This window comes from Ceratotherium simum, chromosome 1 (assembly GCF_057802395.1).
Source record: "Ceratotherium simum simum isolate JZ-2026a chromosome 1, ASM5780239v1, whole genome shotgun sequence".
Lineage (NCBI taxonomy): Eukaryota > Metazoa > Chordata > Mammalia > Perissodactyla > Rhinocerotidae > Ceratotherium > Ceratotherium simum.
The window spans coordinates 56,113,464-56,133,454 of NC_141900.1; the positions used below are offsets into that span (position 1 = coordinate 56,113,464).

The 19,991-nt window shown below is 38.7% G+C and overlaps 2 protein-coding genes across 8 annotated transcripts in view; one reads left to right on the forward strand and one right to left on the reverse strand.

The window, feature by feature from the left end:
• The first annotated feature begins 305 nt into the window (after nt 1-305).
• MALSU1 (mitochondrial assembly of ribosomal large subunit 1) lies at nt 306-9,334 on the forward strand. Its single transcript, XM_004418923.3, has 4 exons — nt 306-576; nt 1,824-2,002; nt 7,551-7,632; nt 9,074-9,334. The coding sequence occupies exons 1-4, from the start codon at nt 321-323 to the stop codon at nt 9,259-9,261; spliced, it is 705 nt and encodes a 234-aa protein (XP_004418980.1). The 5' UTR covers nt 306-320; the 3' UTR covers nt 9,262-9,334.
• A 2,489-nt stretch (nt 9,335-11,823) lies between these two features.
• IGF2BP3 (insulin like growth factor 2 mRNA binding protein 3) overlaps nt 11,824-19,991 on the reverse strand; it is a 145,728-nt gene continuing 137,560 nt past the window's right edge. For 4 of the 7 annotated variants that reach the window (XM_004418921.3, XM_087428902.1, XM_087428918.1 and 1 more), the window contains 5 exons: nt 19,021-19,137; nt 15,985-16,059; nt 13,265-13,396; nt 12,444-12,557; nt 11,824-12,152 (listed from right to left, as the gene is read on the reverse strand). In XM_004418921.3, the coding sequence (XP_004418978.1) occupies nt 12,054-12,152; nt 12,444-12,557; nt 13,265-13,396; nt 15,985-16,059; nt 19,021-19,137 (537 nt within the window). In that variant the 3' untranslated portion in view covers nt 11,824-12,053. Of the gene's footprint in view, nt 12,153-12,443; nt 12,558-13,264; nt 13,397-14,601; nt 14,764-15,984; nt 16,060-19,020; nt 19,138-19,991 lie in introns of those variants that run through there. The other 3 variants (XR_015551626.1, XM_087428890.1, XM_087428911.1) reach the window with 3 other exon arrangements.

The following is a 19,991-nucleotide window of genomic DNA, read 5'->3' on the forward strand; positions in this document are numbered from 1 at the left end:
ACCCAGTGGAGGGAGATAGATCAAAAGAAAAAAAGACAAAGACGACGTAGTGCGTCACTATGACGTAGGACAAAGCTAGGTGCGCAAATACTAGTCCTCCGACTCCTACAAAACCTAATCGCTAATCATCCCTTCCCGGTCACCGTCATCCCTGCCGGGTTTCAGACTCCGCTCACGGCCCCGCCTTCAGCCCCTGGCCCCGCCCACGATCTGACGTCGATTTTCCAGGCCGCGCCGCATTGACCTGGCCAATCGAAAGCCGAAGAACCTGCTCGGGCTCCGTTAAGCCCCGCCCCGTGGGTCGACGCGCGGCGACGACGATGGGGCCGGGCCGCTGTATGGCGCGGCGACTCGGCACGGTGCTGTGGCGTAAGGCCCTCTTTCCGGGAGCAGGGCTAGCGGCAAGCGCGGGGCCCCGGCTTCAGCTGCTGGCCGTGGGGCGGTTTCCGACGGGACCAGGGCTCGGCCAGGCCTGCCTGGCCCCCGACCGTGTGCGCGGCCTGCATGGCGGGCCAGGCGTGGAGGAGCTGGCGGAGCGGGCAGCCGGCGAGGGGCGCCCCGAGTCAGGCACAGCAGGTAACGGGCGTGAAGGAGGGCGGCGGCGGCCCCCTCGAGGCAGCCAAGTCCCAGCTGAGGAGGCTCTGAGGTTCCCTCTTGATGCATTTCTTTTGGAGGCATAAAACTCCTACAGCCCCAGAGCTGGAAGGGACTTCAGAGGTTGTTGGTGTCAACTTTGCTGTTTCGCAGTGAAGAAACTGTTAAGGCCCAGAGATGAACTGACGTCTCCAAAACCCCGGGGGTCCGGATGGTCACACTGGACCCTTGGCGTTACGATCTCAGCGTCCTCATCCCGCTTCACACTCTTCCTAGGGTCTCAAGAAATGGACTTGTCGAGAGTGTCGGGGCGTGAGGATTCTGAGGAAGAGCCAGGGGCTGCGTAGGAAGCGCTAATAGGAGATGGGGCCGGTTTAGGTCCTCTAGTTATTGTAAGTTTTTAGAAACTTGAGAGATGGTAAACAGATCACATCTGTGAAAAGATAGAGTGTAAGAGAGAGGTCTTAGTGGACTTAGTCACTAGGGCCTTGGGAGTCAGCTTCAGAACTTAAGAGATCTATAAATTTACAGGCTCTAATACTCCAAGGTGAAGAACAGAATATCTAAATCTCTACAGAAAAGAAATTAGATTTTCAAAGATAACAGTTGTTACATAACCCAAATGGCTTTTAAGAAAAACCTGAGGGTTCAAAGTGAGAATAGCTGTTAATATTTTAGCTCTGTTGGTTGATTTGTGGCCACACTTGTTCTGCTAGGCTTCTTTCTTCATCTCTCAAGTGAAGGTTGTGGACCAGACACTACCTAAGAGCCCTTCCAGCTCACAGTTCTAGTTCTGTGACCCCTTATGGCTGGGATTCAGTTTAATATACCCCAGGATATCACCACCTCCCCAGCTTGTGCTGCTGTTTTTCTTGCTTTGTGTAGCAGTTCTGTGTTTGAGGTGTTTCGCTCATTTCCGCAAGTACCGGTGAACAGAAAGTCATTTGTTGCTGATGTATGGTTCTACTTGCATGTGGCTATAGGAAAGGATGTCTGGTGGTTCTGTGTAACCTGAGCACCCTTCTCATAAAAGTTGAGCAGTGCTATATGAAACCACTGCCCAGCTTCGGCTTCCAGGAGACCTGGGCCCTGCCATCTTTTGAAACATTTTAGATCTTAACGCCCTCACGGAGGAGCAGTTTCACTGTCAGCTGCCTGTGTTTCTGGGTGCGTACAGTGTCTGTCTTCTACTTGGCCACCTGACACAAGCAAATCTTTGTGCATTTCAGATCATACTGGTCCCAAGTTTGACATCGATATGCTGGTTTCACTTCTGAGGCAAGAAAATGCAAGAGACATTTGTGTGATCAAAGTTCCTCCAGAAATGAAATATACAGATTACTTTGTGATTGGTAGTGGAACTTCCACCCGACACTTACATGCCATGGCCTACTACATTGTGAAAATGGTAGGATGCTTTCTTTTCTCTTTGGAACTATTAACAGAATGGAATAGTGTCAGTGCATCGGGCTGAGGAACAGCACTTAAAAAGTAAACCCATCATATGAGATTATATAAGAAACCCAGATTTTCAGAATTTGCATGAGTGTTCTATGTTCTTTGATAGTAAAAGGTTATGGGGACAAGTATCTAGTGCTAGTGAGTCAGGATATTTCTAATTCTTATCTCTTGTGACCACAAGGAAAAAAATATTTAAAAAATAACCTGAGGCAGGCTAGAAGACAGTATAACCCAGAGGGATTTCTAGAGCAGCACTGTCCAGTGTAGTAGCCACTAGCCACATGTGGCTGTTCAATTATAAATTAAAATTAAAAATTCGTTTCTTCAGTTGTACTATGCACATTTCAGGTGTTCAGTGGCCACATGTGGCTAATGGCTACCATATTGGATAACACAACCATTAAACATTTCCGTAATTGCAAAAAGTTCTATTGGACAGTGCTAGCCTAGAGTTTAATTCAAATGTTTGAGCATGTCCAGTGTTCCCAAGCACTGTGCTGGGTATGGGGAAGATAAAAAGATTTATTCCTCACCCTCCGAATTCACAGGTCTAGTTGAGGAAAGGGAAGGCAGTTCATTTTCCAACTGGACTGAATATGAATCAGAATGAGGAAGAAAATGTACTTGGAAGCCTTTAGCTGATTCTGATACTACTCTGCAGGGGAACATACCTCTCTCACCTTGTTGAAAATTGGTCATAGAGGGGACAGATAAGACCAAAAGAATAGCTGGGATTGCCTAGAGAAGGGTGGTAAAATAAGAAGGGGCTGAAAACAGAACCCTGGTGCAACATGGCAGAGCAAAAGAAGATTCCAAAAAGGGGGTAGTTGGAGAGACAGACAGAGAACCAAGAGGGCATGGAGAGGGGTTAAAAGACAGGGCCCCATGGTCTCTGTCAGATGTAATAGTGGGACAGAGTAAGATGAACACTTAGGAGTGACCGTTGGACTTGGAGATATAAAAAGAATGATAGGTTTTTCAGAGAAGTTTATGTGGAAGAGGAAGGGCAAGGGAATAGAAATTACTTTCACAAAAATTTTAGATGAGCAAGGACAAAAATACAAAGTATTTTGTTGTTTGTGGTAAAATATACATAACGTAAAACTTAACATTTTAAGACATTTTTAAGTGTATAGTTATTCTATTCACGTTGTGCAACTATTACCACCATCCATCTCCAGAACGTTTTTCATCTTGCAGAACCAAAACTCTGTACATATTAAGCAGTAACTTCCCATTCTCCCTCCCCACCAGTCCCTGGCAACCACCATTCTGCTTTTTGTCTTTATGAATTTGTCTAGTTTAAGTACTTCATATGAGTGGAATCATACCATATTTGTCCTTTTGTGACTGGCTTATTTCACTTAGCATAATGTTTTCAAGGTTCATCCATGTTGTAGCATGTGTCAGAATTTCCTTCTTTTTAAGGCTGAATATTTATTTTATTGTAGGTCTATACCACATTTTATCTATTCATCCATTGATGGACATTTGGGTTGCTTTCACCTTTTGGTTATTGTGAATAATGCTGCTATAAACATGAGTGTAGAAATATCTGTTCATGTCCCTCCTTTTAATTTCAGAAGCAGAATTGCTGGATCATGGTAATTCTATTTTTAATTTTTTGAGGAACCAACATACTCTTTTCCATAGTGGCTATACCACTTTACATTCCCAGCAGCAATTCACAAGGGTTCCAATTTCTCCACATCTTTGCCAACACTTATTTTCTGGTTTGTTGATAATAGTAATCCTAATGGCTATGAAGTGGTATCTGGTTGTGGTTTTGATTTGCATTTCCCTATTGATTAGTGATGTTGAGCATCTTTTCATGTGCTTATTGGCCATTTGTATATCTTCGGAGACATGCCTTTTCAAGTTCTTTGCCCATGTTTTAATCAGGTTGCTTTTTTGTTGTGAAGTCGTAGGAGTTATCTATATATTTTGGATATTAATCCCATATCAAATATGTGATTTGCAAATATTTCTTCCATTCTATAGGTTGCCTTTACACTCTGTTGATAGTGTCGTTTGATGCACAAAACTTTTTAATTTTGATAAAGTCCAATATATCTATTTTGTTGTTGTTGCCTGTGCCTTTGGTGTCATATCCAAGAAATCATTGCCAAATTGAATGTCATGAAACTTTTCTACTGTGTTTTCTTCTAAGAGTTTTATAGTTTTAGTCTTAACATTTAGGTCTTTCTTTGATCCATTTTGAGTTTTTGTAGATGTGTAAGGTAAGGGTCCAGTTTCATTCTCTTGTATGTGGGTATCTAGTTTTCCCAGCACCATTTGTTGACAAGACTGCCCTTTCCCCATTGAATGAATTTGGCACCTTTGTTGAAAATCATTTGACTATATGGGCTCTTTATTTTATTTATTATTGGTCTGTATGTCTATTTTGATCACTGTTTTGATTATTACAGCTTTGTAGTAAGCTTTGAAATTTTACTACAGTTTGAGAGCTGCAACTGTGTTCTTCCTTTTCAAGATTGTTTTTGGCTATTTGGAGTCCCTTTTAGATTACATATAAGTTTTAGGATGGTTTTTTTTTATTTTTGCAAAAAAAAAAGTCATTGGGATTTTGATAGCGATTGCATTGAATTTGTACCTAGCTTTGGGTAGTATTGACGTCTTTACAATCCATGTATACAGGGTGTCTTTCTATTTATTGGTGTCGTCTTTAATTTCTTCAGCAACATTTTATAATTTTCTGTGTACAAGTCTTTTGCCTCTGTGGTTAAGTTTATTTCTAAGTATTTTATTCTTTTTGATTCTATTGTAAACAGAATTGTTTTCTTAATTTCCTTTTCAGCTTGCTCATTGTTAGTGTATAGAAACACAGCTAGAGGGCCGGCCCCGTGGCTTGGCGGTTGAGTGCGCGCGCTCCGCTGCTGGCGGCCCGGGTTCGGATCCCGGGTGCGCACCGACGCGCCGCTTCTCTGGCCATGCTGGGGCCGCGTCCCACATACGGCGGCTGGAGGGATGTGCAGCTATGACATACAGCTATCTGGTGGGGCTTTGGGGGGAAACAATAAACAAATAAAATCTTAAAAAAAAAAAAAGAAACAGCTGGATTTTGCATGTTGATTTTGTATCCTGCAACTTTGCTGAATTCATTTATTAGTTCTAACAGTGTTTTTGTGTGTGGAATCTTTAGGGTTTTCTACATATAAGATCATATCATCTGTGAACAGAGATAATTTTATTTCTTCCGTTCTAATTTGGTAACCTTTTTTTTCCTTGCTCTACTTGCTCTAAAACTTCTAGTACTATGTTGAATAGAAGTGGCGAAAGTGGGCATTCTTGTCTTGTTCCTGATCTAAGAGGAAAAACTCATTCTTTTGCCATTGAGTATAATATCTGTGGGCTTTTCATATATGGCCTTTATTATCTTGAGGTATGAGTGTTTTTATCATGAAAGGTTGTTGAATTTTGTCAGATGCTTTTATTACATAAATTTGAGATGATCCTGTAGTTTTTGTCCTTCATTTTGTTAATATGGTTTATTACATTGATCTATTTTCATGTGGAACCATCCTTACATTCCAGGAATAAATCCCACTTGGTTGTGGCGTATAATTCATTTAATATGCTGTTGAGTTTGGTTCGTTAGTATTTTATTGAGGATTTTTGTATCAGTATTCATCAAGGATATTGATCTAGTTTTCTTGTAGTGTCTTTGTTTGGCCTTGGTATCAGAGTAATGCTAGTCTCATAGAATGAGTTAGGAAGTGTTCCCTCCTCTTCAATTTTTTGGAAGAGTTTAAGAAGAATTTCTGTTAGCTTTTGTTTAACTATTTGGTAAAATTTACCAGTGAAGCCATCTGGTCCAGGGCTTTTCTTTTTCTTGGTTGAGTTTTTTCCCCCTCTCTATGTTCTCCTTTTTTTCTTTTAATTGATAGAAATGTGTTGGAAAGTTTTTGATTACTGATTCAATCTCATTACTATTACTGAATTGGTTTATTCAGAATTTCTGTTTCTTCATGATTCAGTCTTGGTAGGTTGTGTTTCTAGGAATTTGTCCATTTCATCTGGGTTATCCAGTTTGTTGGCATGCAGTTGTTCACAGTACTCTTATAAGTCCGTTTTATTTCTCTAAGTGATGTCCCCTTGCTTGTTTCTGATTTTAGTTATTTGGGTCTTCTATTTTTTTCTTAGTCTAGCTAAAGATTTGTCTATTTCATTGATCTTTTTGAAGACCCAAATCTTGGTTTCATTGATTTTTGTCTGTTTTTCTCTGCTCATTGTTTCCTTCCTTCTGCTAGCTTTAAGTTTAATTTGTTCTTCATTTCCTCATTCTTGAAGGTGTAAATTTAAGTTGTTCATTTGGGAACTTTCTTTTTACATGTAAGCATTTATAGATCTTGATTTCCCTCTTAGCACTGCTTTCACTGCTTCCCTAAGTTTTGGTATGTTGTGTTTTAATTTCATTTGTCTCAAGATATTTTCTAATTTCCTTTGTGGTTTCTTTGACTCATTGGTTTCTTAAAAGTGTGTTGTTTAATTTCCACATATTTGTGGATTTTCTAGTTTTCCTGCTGTTGATTTCTAGTTTCATTGTGATCAGAAAATATGTATGATTTCAGTTTTTAAAAATTTATTAAGACTTGTTTTGTGGCCTAACATATGATCTATCCGGGAGAATGTTCCATGTGCACTTGAGAAAAATGTGTATTCTGCTGTTGTTGGGTAGAATGTTCTGTTAATATCTGTTAGGCCTAATTGCTCTATTTGTTCAAAGACCTATATTTCCTTATTGATCTTCTGTCTGGTTGTTCTATCCATTACTGAAAATGGGATATTGAGTCTCCTATGTTATTGTGTTGCCATCTATTTCTCCCTTCAATTCTGTCAGTTTGTTTCATGTGTTTAGGAGCTCTAATTTTGGTGATGTATGTTTATAATTGTTATCATTTTGGTTACTTGACCCTTTTATTATTATATAATATCCTTTGTCTCTTGTAATAGTTTTTGACTTGGTCTATTTTGTCTGATATTAGTATATCTGTTGTTTTAGACCATTCATGGGATCTGTTGGGAATACAGACATGAGGTAAAACCCCATTAATATTGTCTTGAAGGTAGATGAGATGGAATCAATAGAACTGAGAAGATCTAGCCTTAAAACAGGAAGGCAGCATCTACTTCCCTGAGAGTGAAGGGAAGCTGGGATGGACAGAAGGGATGATATAGGTGAGGACCAGATGTTGAGTGAGCTTAGGCCTCAGAGATGCCTTTGTGAAGAAGTAGGATGGCCCTGTCAGAGGGCTTGGGCAGGAGAATTCAGGATTGAGGTATAGAAGGAGATGGATAGGATTTAGGGGGGAAATAGTTTCCCTGTGTTATTAATTATGGGGCAGAGTATAGCTATGAGGAATGAGTAAGCTAGTTCCCAAATTAAGACCAAGAAAAATACCTCCATTCCTTCAGTAACAGCAGAGACTTTCCCCATCCCCTCTCCCTTTAATATATGACCTGGCTTTTTTCAGTACAAATACCTGAAATGTAAAAGTGAGCCTCATGTTAAGATCGAAGGGAAGGACACTGATGACTGGCTGTGTGTGGACTTTGGTAAGTTATTTTGGCACGTTTTACAGATAAACATTTGGTATTACGCTAATCTTGAACTATTTTCAGTTGCAAAAGGAGTGAGATCAAATTGCTGAGTTTTTCCATGTAAAATTTTTGAAATTTAAAATAGTTTTATTTAGTTATAACCCAGGTGGTCTTATTCACATATGAAATCCTCACCTAACCTGGTATATATATTACTAGCCATACAGGTCAGAAAGATGGTGAGAACAGAATGGATAATGTGGTAGAAATGGGAGAGATCTCTTAGAGGTGGTAGAAGGCTTGGAGTACATGTAACCTTGGCCTTAAATAACTCAGATCAGGTGAAGGGGAAGGGCATTCTAGGCACAGGAAAGGACAAGAGCAGAGGACTGGAATTTTGAAAAGACCTAATGAATTTGAGCATTAATGTATACATAGTTTGAAAGTATTTCCCCACAAGATACTTATTACAAAGGGAAAAACAGTAACTGTCAAGAACTGTGAAGGGTCTGAGATTTTATCTTACTTATAAGCTAACAAGTTAGCTGGCCGGTTTCATGCGTACTGGTAAAAGACTCAAGAGTATTCCAGGGTTAGAGATGAAGGACAGTTAATTATTCACAGCAATAGCAGTAGCCAGCAGTGGCAATTTTGCACCAGGTTCCCTGAGCCCCAGCTTCTGTAGAGCAACACAGGACCAGATGACACCTGCACACAGTTCTAAGAGAGGAACGCTGACATTAGGGTATCCACATCTTTTATAATGGGCAGGAAGTAGGCCTGCATTTGCTCTGGTGGAAGACACTTCTTCTGCCAAGGCTGTAAGTCAGGGTTTCTCAGCTCTGTCACTATTAACGTTTTTGAGCAGATAATTCTGATGGGGGTGGGAGGAATATCCTTTGCATTGTAGAATGTTTAGCAGTATCCCTTCACCTCTCTACCCCTCAATTCTGAAAATCAGAAATGTCTCTGATTGAGAACCACTGCTGTAAGCACACCTGCTCTTTGACCTGGAGGGAGATGGTATCTCTTTCTGAGACTCTTTGCCATACAGACATCCTTGAAAAGATAGTCCAGAACAAAAGGCAGTCAGTGCTTTCAGTGCTTTCCTCAGAGGATGTGCAGAAATGTGATACCTATGGAGAATTGTGTCCCAAGAGAAACCTGACAGACCCCACCTTTAGTCACTTGGCTAAAGTTAACATCACCAGTAAGGTGACATATTGACATCATGGGCCTCTTGTATGATGCACTGAGAAAAAGCACAGCATCGCTTCTGTGGTATTTTTGCAGGATGGGGTCCACAATTGGCAGTTCTAACAAGTTCCCAGGTGGTGCTAATCTGGAGTCCACACTTTGAGAACCAGTGCTCTAATTGTCACAGAGGTTTGTGAGATCACAAGAATAAAAGCAAATGAACTGCTGCTTCGTTGTAACTCTTATCTGTCCTTGATAGGCAACATGGTGATTCATTTGATGCTTCCAGAAGCCAGAGAAACCTATGAATTAGAGAAATTATGGACCCTACGTTCTTACGATGACCAGTTAGCTCAGATAGCACCTGAGACATTACCTGAAGACTTCATTCTTGGAATAGAAGATGACACTTCATCCCTGACTCCAGTAGAGGTCAAATATGAATAAAATGATATGAACTGCTTTAGTCATTTCCGATTTGGATTGAGTCACTTCTTAAAAATATAGCTTCTAAACCCTGTCTCGTTCGTTAGATTGTTGTCAAAACAGGTCTTAACTATGGGCACTCATTCTAACTGACATGTGGAAATGGTAGGTAAATGAGCTAATTCTCACAGCAAGAATCAGTACATGGAAACTAAAATTTATACCTGAGATCCCAGCAGGATTTCCTGGAGTTAGCACTGACTCCTGTGCTTAACTCAGGCTCTCTGCTCAGAGTTTAATTTTGCTTAAATCTTATTCTGTAGAATGGAATAGCCAAAATTTTTATAAAATAAAGCAAAAAACATAACCACCCCACTGGTCCTATTACTTAAAACCTATAGTTTTTAGTTCATATGCAACAGTGTTACCAAGGTTCACAGTAAGTACCATGAGATGGAGAAAATAATTTACTAGTAGATATTGGTGCTTACCTTGAGACTGACATAGTATTACTAAAAATCTATTCAAGTTTATAGTTTGACTAAATTCAGAACATTCACATTTATTTGAAAAACCAGAAATAAAACATAGTACATACCACGCTGCACCTAATGATGAAAAACTTTATTCTGCATCAAGGTATCTGGAAAATGAAGCTGCATTTGGGGCACATTACAGTTGAGGAATGATCCATATGCGGTGAGTACAAAACTCAATTACAGAATTATTTCCTACCTATTACCAGATACTCCATTACCAATGCTTAATTGAAAGTAAAATATGATTTGCCATACTAAAAGGCTAGAAATGAAAGATGACAATTTAAACCAGCAGATATAAATGTAGCACCTATCTGTATAAAAAAACCACAAAAAACAAATATTGGAAAAATCAAATACTAAGAAAGAGCTCTGGCCTTAAGTGCATCTCACCTGAAATCCAACCAGAAAGCCAGTCCATGATTTTTTTTTAGCAATTCATTGTATGAAAAAAAATTATGAATTGTTAGATGAATTCAGTGACAGAAGGGCACTTTTTGGCTAAAACTACAAAATAAACTGGTTTTCTGAAAACATTTAGGAAAACATTTCAAGTCATTTTCAGAGTGTCTAATTGATAAGGTGATCTTCAGAAAAATGAGCCTGTGTAGAAATTCATCTTGAAATACGAATGAGGCAAAATGATTTTTTTCAAGGGTTATTATATATGCCCTTTAGATCAGTGTAATATGATGACTGTGATCATTTAATGAACAAAAGAAACACAGAAACAATTCTCAGAGCAGCGTGGCCTTGGAGACCACCCACACCCACATAATTGTACATCCCAGGGCTTTGCCATCAAGCTAAGGAATGGGCAAATGAGTTCAGTATCAAAGGTCAAGTGTTGTATCACAGTCATTCAAATTATATTCCAAAAATTATTTGCTTGTATTCCCTACCTTTTGACGTATTATCAAATAACTGGTTGCAGAGAATACAGAAATCCTGCTGCAGTTTATGTGATACTTTAGGTGGCCTTTGATTTCTCTTGATTTATCATTGTTTTAAAAATCTTCAAAATAGCTTAGTGAGGCTCATGACGGTGCCTGGCACATGGAGATGTAGCCTTTTATTGCCTTTAAACACTGTCACCCCATATGACTGCCCCATTGGTCTTCACAAAGCAATTCTTTTGGAGTCTGCTCAAAGTATAGACCATCTGGTCTGAAGTGGATTGGCAAACTAAGCATCTTGTAAGACAAGCTGAAGCTTGGTTTTTGCCAATCAGATTCAAGTCCACAGGGGCTGCATCTTTTCACTGATGTACTTTCTTTAGGTAGTGATAGTCAAAAGCACAAAGCATTTATGCATTCAATCACGTAGCTGAACAAAAAAACTGAAGTCTCCTGAAACCATTTCAACTAGCCGTTCCAAAACCTCCTGCAACCACTTTGCTCTGTTAGTACCATCAAAAACTTTCCCTACCATAAACGAAAAAATAAATGGTATTGCTGCTCTCCAAATATAGGCACTGCTCCATATCACTGAACATTTATCGGATTTGCAAACTAATAACTGTGTCAAAAGCCTCAAAAAACCTGAAATTAATTTTCCAGCTTTACTGTAACCAGTGAGAAGTAACTTTTTTTTCTCAGTTATTTGCCTGTTACCTAATTAAATTTTATTTTTTAAAAAACTGTTGGACTTTTATCTTTATAAAGTATATAAAATTTTCAAAAAAAAAAAATTTGCTTTCATTGCATTACTGAATACCTGAGGTAGTTGAGTAAAAAATGCACGTTTAATACCCCTGCCACCACCATTCAAGCACTTCCCTTAGGTTATTCATGTTAGTGTTAGATAATAAAACAGAATAGTTTTTCTCTGCTAATAGCTTCACATTTAAGTTCCTGTAATAATTCTATTCTGACCCAATTGTAACAATTGGACTTAGGAGCAATCTATTTTTATTTGATGAATTTAGTGAATGCATCATTAAGCCAATTTCTGGCATTATGGGGGAATATTAAGAAAAATTAGACTATTTGTTATACTGAGAATACAACAAAAGGGAAGTGCAGAGCTCCTCTCTTTCCCTCCCTCCCCCCCTTATTTTTTTTTTTTTAAAGCTGGGTGTCATACATTTCAGAGAGCATAAAGTATACATTCTCACAGAGACAGGAGTTCGAAAGTTGCCTGGTCCTCAGAAACAACTGGCTAGGTAAAAACTTGTGCATGTGATTCTGGATGGGGGTTCAGCGCCCGTCTGTTGGTTAAGCAATCTGTCTTTGGTTTGGCATCTGCCTCTGTGGTAGGCTGTTTCCTGAGCCTTTACTTCCGTCTTGACTGAGGTGGTCCACTTTGCAGAGCTTTCTGCTGTTGGTGCTGCTTTACCTGAGTCAGAATTTCCTGAATTTTTCTCTGGGCAACCTGCAAAAGGAGAGAGCTTTGAAATTTCTACCTGATCAAAAGTTACTTCAAGTTATTTTACTCTTCCATTTCAACAACTTCAAATAGAAATTACTTAAAGATTAAAGATACATACTAATTAGTTTAGTTTGCTAGTAGAGTCTCTGAAATCACCTGCTAAAAGGGGGATTAAAAGTGTTAAGCACCAAACAACCTTAAATATTTATATGGGGTTGGGGGACCCATGGGAGAATTGCTTCCATTTGAGAAAAAAGTAAAAGAGCTTGCTTATCAACATTAGAGCCCACTTGCCTGGCAAGCATAGAAGTGACCAGTTATTTTAACAACCACTTGGTCATTCTCATCAGGCGTCTGGTCACGAGGGACAACAACTTCTGCACTTGACAAATTTTGGAGCTCGTTCACCTGAAAAAGATAAATACAAATCACGATAAGTTGAGTTTGTTTGTTTTTTTAATTACCATTTCCTGAGCACTTGCTGTATACCAAACACTAGCTATGGCTTTACAAATTTCATCTAATCCACTAATAATTCTGTCAGGTTATTAGTATTGTCTCCATTTCAAGGTGATTAAAACTAAGGCTTAGCCAAAGAAATTGACTTGCCCAAAATTACACGAGTAAATGGCAGAACCAGATTCAAATCCTGAAAGTCTGATTCTAAAGTGTACACTCTGAATCACTTCAAAATTGTAAATAGCTTTGAAAACGACTTAGAAGTTACATGTGTTAAAGAGAAACTGGAAACCCTTTGCTTCTTTGTTATAAAGGTACAAGTTATAAAGGTAAATGAAATTTTTAAAAATTTTCTTTCCATGTCATTGAGCAATAAAAATAAAAAGTTTAAGTTATATCAACAGAAAAATGCTAAATGCCCCTTATAAATGAGACAGTCCTCTCACACAAAGTGCTCTGAAAGAAAGGCATTACTGTCACTAGTGGCTGGCACCAACACTCAGATAAGAGGAACAAAAGGCAGTCTTCTCCAAACCTTGGCCCAGATGGTCCTGCTTTTTATAAATTAGCCAAAATTCAGGGACTTGGAACTCCTAAGTACCTTTCAACGCTTTCCCTTTCATACCACTGTGCACAGGTTTTGCTGAAGTACTTGCCGTTTTGCCTCCTTTTCCAATAACTCTGCCAGCAGCAAAGGATGGCACTCTGATATGAGCTTCAAGTTTCACCTCTTCTTTAGGACTAACAAAGTTTTCTTCTTTAATTTTTCCATAAATTCTTCCCTGAGCCTACAGATGAGAACATATCCTATCAGTGTCATTCATGTAGGAAACACAAAACATCCATTAACTTTAAAGATGGCCCAAATCCCCTGCAATAGCCCTTTGCAGTGATACATCTGCATTTGATAGATTGTTGAAGGTCACATAAGACACAGAGAAATTAGGAAGACCTTGAAAAGGCTGAGAATAACTACACATCACAGAGAAGGCAACTGAATGACTGATGAAACAAGAATAAACCATATTCTTCTGACAAAAACAGTTAAAGACAGTTAGTTGTCAGCCTAACTAAAAATAGATAATTTCTGTGGGCAAATGGCCATTTGCTCTCCAGTCCTGAAAGGTAAAACCTCTCCTGCTGGCAATAAGAAAGTAATTGCGTTTTTCTTGAGCAAGAAACTGGGGAAGAACTACAGAGCCAGCTGTGCCAGGCTCACAAGAACCAAGCTGGTGTCTAAATGGGCCAGTGAGAAACCTGCTGAGATGAATATTTTCTGTTTAAACACGTTTCTTCATCTTAGCCAAGTGATTTCTACTTTGAATAACAAGGCTACAAAATCAAGTTAACATACACTTGTATAGTCAACACATCCTGTCACATGCTGCATACAACTAGAAGTTATACATAAGAAACCTCTCCTGTTATGTACAACTGCTAATTTGCTCTAGTGTACACCAAAGTAAAGTTAGAGTTGGTTTAATCTGACAAGCTGCCAGGGCAAATCACAAAAAAGTATCAGACATATTTTCATTGGTACAGAAATGATAAGCTCATTTTAGGGGATTACAGAAAAAACAATCCCATTTTGGTACTCTATATTCCCTTCATCCTCAAAGTCTCAGGCCACAGATGTAGCTATTGACACACTAGGGATATATATCATCCTCCAAAACAGAAGCTCTTGAATTCATAAGAAAAAATATGGGTTAGGAGGTTTACTGTTGTTAGATCTCTAAAGTAAAATCATTTGTGATTATCACTGATCACATAAATGAGATTTAAGCATTATAGCTTAAATATTCCATTTAAGATAACTGTATAACATTGGAGGATACAGGGAAACAAACTTTGAATTTCCCAGCATACAACCATTACAGGAGTTACAAGATAGTAATTCCATTTATCAAATAGTAAGAGCTCAGCACCAAGAAACATGCAATAATTGATGTTTGTATCTATCTTTTAAGATTTCAAACTAAAAGTGACTGACCCTGTAGGTTCAGGATAGGAAGCGGTTTTCAACATTTCTGACTTATGATTTGAACTGCCTGGACCACAAGGCTGGTGTGAGGGAGTAAATTTCTTCACCTGAGTTTGAGCCTAGCCAACTGCACCCACATCTCAAAGCACCTCCTTTTGTTTCCTGTTCTTCCTGTAAATGAAGTAAAAAAAACTTTGGATTTTTAGTGAAAAATGGCCCATAGGAAATAGAGATCAAAGAAAGTGAGTGTTTAAAAAGGGGGGAGGAGGGAACAGGTAGGCACTGTTACTAGCCACATTTTAGAGCTAAGAGAACTAAGGCTTAAGCTTAAAGAGTTGTCCTATTACACAGCTATTAAGTGGTAGGAAAAAGACATAGGTTTTGGATAAATTAGTTTCATTTGAATTCAGTAGTTGCTTTTACCTATAGCAAGCAAGACACCCATACTAAGTTTTATGGGAGAAATCATACACTCACAAGTGTGTTTTATTTGTGAATTTGAGGATTTGGCAGGGTCTTAGTTGGATCCACCCAGAGTCTGCTGAACCACCACCAGCACATTTATATTGTGCTTCCTGTGTGTCAGGCACTGTTCTAAGCACTTTATATATTTTTTTAAACCTTATAACCTTTTTTAAACCATGCTCTTATCCCCATTTTATAGATAAGGAACTAGCCAGAGAAAGGTTAAGTAACTTGCCAAGTCACGCACTAGTAAATGGTAGAGCCAGGATTTGAACCAGCAGCCTGGCTGCCAAGTCTCTGCCCTGTATCACCGCTATACCACCTCTCAGTAGACAATGAGAGGCAGTCCAGCCCCAAAGGCCCCAAACTCCAAGAAACATGAGCAGTGGTTCATACCATGACAAATGTCACAAGAGTTCCTGCCATTTCTACCTCTGAAATTCAAAGGATTAGAGTGATTTGTGGAGAGACTATGGACAAGGGCTAAGAGAGTTAATCCAAGGGTAAGAGGAAAAGGGGGCATTGTAATTCAAGGTTAAGGCTTCTCAGGGACAAGAGGAAAAATTTGGGAACAAGTTTTCCAAGGAATATTAACCAGATGGGTTTATAAATTTCAGTCTTAATGTCTCACCTGCACATGTGATAACACGGCATTGACCAAATTCTCCTTTGGGAGATACATAAACCCAACAACCATTACAGAACTCTCAAAATTAAAACAAAGGCTTTTGGTTAATTTTTGAAATGCAATTTTAGGTATGTTTCTGGTCTGTTCTTAGTTTTATGAATTTCTATTGAGAGATTCTTTCTACTGAGTATTAGTTGTATTTAAGGGAGAAGCCAGGTTATGGAGTTCCTGAAAAGAAGGCATTAACATTCTCCACATCTATTCATTTGTTACCTTTGCATAGACTCTAGAGCACATACCTTGAACTGAGCCTCTGGTGGCCCAGTGATAATCACCATCCTCACTTTAGCATCTGGTGCTTCAGCTGGAGCAATCTGTAACAGACCCATCGAGGGATTATGACACTTTCAGGTGCCACTGATAGAAACGTTACACAAACCAGCCTGACATCTGCACGTGAATTACTGAAATGTAGAATGAAAGCCTTCTGGGAGGAAGTTATGGAGAGGCAGTGATTAATGTGGGTTCATTACTTAATGGCTCCTGCCATATACTGTGTACCTACACTGTGCCTGGCCCTAATATAAAAGTCCACATGCAGTCTCTCAGCTAGCTAATCCTCACTACATCCTGATGAGGTATTGCCTCTACTTTACAAACGAGGAAGCTGGGGGCTGGAGAAGCTGTTACCTGGTCCATGATCACACAGCTGCTGGAGCTGGAGGGAGAGCTGGGTCTGTCTCCACTGCCTGTGTTCCTAATCACTATACCAGTGGTGCTCAAACTGTAGTCTTTGGCCCACATGCATCAAAACCCTTCAGGCTTCCTGTATGTGCAAGTAACTGCTAAGTTCATGAATCTAAGATGATTGGTAAATTCCCCTAAAGTAGGCTCATTGGAGTAACATATGCGATAAACTAACACTAATTTGGCAGAAGAAAAGTAAATTCAGACTTCAATTTTTGCACAGTGTGTGAAATCACACAAAAAGCCTGGGCTGGGGAAACGTTGCAGAGACTGTTGCAGGGAGAAGAAGCCAGCATCCCCTCGGTGTCATAGTAAGAAAGGGTTTTGGGTCCTGGCTGGTAGGAGTTGTTTTAAAAGAAGAAAAGCTAGATGTTTGTTGTGCAAGCAGCAAATTAATTCTAATTATTTAAAAAATACATTATTACAATATAAGAATAGGAAGCAAAAAAGAGTAAAAACCACCCCAAATTCTGCCACTCAATATGATCACTGTCAATTACTTACCTAGTCTACTAGACCTTTCCCCACGTTTACAATCAAAAGAATGTTTTTACTTTTCATGGAGTTATGCTTTCTCCCTCCCTTAAAATAAAGCTAATATTTCTGTCACCTACAGCCAAATTCATATTGTTCCTATTTTATGCAGGGTGCTAATTCTGTGTCTATAAAATACGCAAATAATTACTTCCTTTAGTCCAAGCTCTTAGGATTATTCATGGGAAACCCCTAGAAAGAAGATATCATTCTTCCTCTTTCTGACTAGTTTTCTTTTTTAAAAAATACATTTGTCAGTACTGGTGATAGAGAGCTGGAGCTAAGGGCACTTGTACACTGAGCTTAGGAACAACCTAAATTTCTAGTAAGCGAACATAATCATGGTTTGGTGATACCAAATATATGCCTATTAAAGTAAGTACATATATGGAAATTTACATATATGTAACTCTTGCAGTGTTAAGAGTAGTGGTGAATCTTGCAGATTATGCATGTTTCAGACTTTTTGGAAACCAAAACATTTTAACCTCACTATAAAACCTCCATGAAAGCCAGAAAGAAAAAGAACCAAACATCTAAGTACCCAATTCTTTTTCTTCATGAAATGTTCATTGTAGTTTTTCCAGAATGAATCTACTAGGTTCTTTTTGCATGTGTCAAAGATTTATTTTTAACTCATTAATCAGAAAACTAGCAGGACAGTAAAGATAGTTCACACTTAAATCTTTTACCATTCCTTTCCCTTTACCCATTTATTTATTTTGGCTGCATTTCCTATTCACATATTTTGTTATCTTTTGCTACAAGAGAGCATATGAGGGCTATTTCTGTGTGTGCGTTTTGCTTTTTTATTACTTTAGTTTACATACAGTATAATTCACTCTTCTGGTAACAAATCATAGTTATGTAACCACCACCACAATCACAATTAAAACAGTTCCATCAGTCCCCAAACTTCTTTTGCTGCCTCTTTGTAGTCAATTCTCTCTCTACCTCCAACTCCTAAAACCACTGATTTTTTCTCTCCATCCCTATAGTTCTGTCTTTTCCACAACTGTCATATAAATGGGATCATAAACTATGTGGCCTTTTCAGTCTGACTTCTTTCTCTTAGCATAATACATGAGATTCATCCAAGTTGTTGTATGTATCAATAGTTTATTCCTTTTTATTGCTAAGTAATATTTATTGTATAGATGGACCACAGTTTATCCATTTGCCAGTTGACGAACATTTATTTCTTCCTATTTTGGGACAGTTTATAAATAAAGATTCTATAAACATTTGAGTGCAATTTTTTTGTGTGTACTGTATTCTTTTAAATAAAAATTTTTGTATAAATTTTATAAAACATAACCAAAATAAAACCCGCAATAGACTGATGTTTTCCTAAAGAAAGCTATCACTATATCAAGCCTTTGTCAACTTGTGTATTCCTTAAAACAAAAGGACCCGTATATTTGATATTACATTGTTTCTTGGCATATCAAAATACAGAATCTTCAGAACACACAATTATCTATTTGGTGGATATCATTAGTTGTCCTCTGATATTTGTTACCCCACTTTCCATAATAAAATATTTAGCTGACCACACAATGGACTACATTTCCCTGCTGGCCCACCAGCTACGTCTGGCCTTGTGATGGAGTTCTGAGCAATGGAATATAAACAGAAATATCCTAAAGCAGCTAACAGGAAACCTCCTTAAGAGAAAGGTGTTCTTTATATCCTCTGCTCCTACTAGCTGGACCACAGACTTGATTGTTAGAGCACTGAATAGTGTCATTTGGGACCATGAGGGACCAAGACCACACCTGGGGAAGATGAGTTAGAAGGAATCTAGGTCCAAAGACGTGGTGGGACAGAACCACAATACCAGCACTGTATTACCTCCAGACTACTTTTTTTGGAGAGCAAATTTAACTTAGCTTGTTTAAGCTACTGTTGTTTGGGGTTTTCTGTCACACCCTTATGTTACCTCAGGATAGACTGCCGCATTCACTTCAAATTATAAAGTGGCAAGAAGACTCATGTTTCTGTAACTTAATGTATTTAAAGCACCAGGAGAGCCACAGTTGGCAGAACAGTACCTTAATAGAAGCTCCTGCAAAGCGAGAAAGCTGTTTGATGTGCTGCCCCTGCTTGCCAATAATGGCACCAACAGATAAAGCTGGGATAAACAGATGAACAGTCTCTGTTTCTGATTGCTGTTGGAAAAGACAGAACATACATGCTTATTTGGTAGAAATCAGGCTATTATTGTTGGCATAGGGATGGGGACATTCTCATACAGCAGGAGTATTAGGATCGTTTTGGGAAGAACCACCACAGGAAGCTGACATGAGTTTACCTAACAGGTCAAGATCTCATATTCATCCTGAAAGCATCTGCATTTAAAATGTCACTTCTCTACAAAATTTTCTTAAACTTTAGAATGTCACCAAGTTACAGATTTAAAAGACATGTAAATGTTATAAAGTTTAAATGTATTAGAATAGAGGGAGAAGATTATGTTTAAAATTAAGTAAGATCCCCCATCACTATATCTAAGGTAGATTTTTAACCAATAAGTGAAATCTGGGCTACACATCAACAAACATGACAGCATTCAAGGATACCAACTCCACACCTTATCCATGTAGATTTTGCTTCTTAAACACATACCTAGTGAACTATTTATTCTCAAAGGGAAAAACTCCTGGATCTCATCATATATGAGTAAATCGTGTAAAACCTTAGCACTACCATTCAAAACTTATCATCCCCAAGCATAGGACAGGATTAGAAGAGAACTAACTCACGTTAGTGGTAAAATTCCATTAAGATTCTTTCCCATATAATTCTTTATTCCTTCCATTTCTGCCTTCCCTTTGCATCTTACACATGGACAAATTGGAAAACATTTTAAAGGCTAACTCCTAAAAGGTTTTTCATAAGTGGATTTTCTCTGTATACTTCATTCCTCCTTATCGTCCCACTTCAAACTAGCTGCTCCCTTCCTGAGTCTCCCTTCCAACAGTCCTTGCAGGGCTAAAGGACACACTCAGGAGAAGAGTTCACA

Excerpts from the sequence above, each read along its gene's own strand:
- MALSU1 (XM_004418923.3), top strand. The coding sequence starts at position 321 with ATGGGGCCGGGCCGCTGTATGGCGCGGCGACTCGGCACGGTGCTGTGG. Across the intron at positions 577-1,823 it reads CCCCGAGTCAGGCACAGCAG|ATCATACTGGTCCCAAGTTT; the intron begins GTAACGGGCGTG and ends TGTGCATTTCAG. Across the intron at positions 2,003-7,550 it reads CCTACTACATTGTGAAAATG|TACAAATACCTGAAATGTAA; the intron begins GTAGGATGCTTT and ends GGCTTTTTTCAG.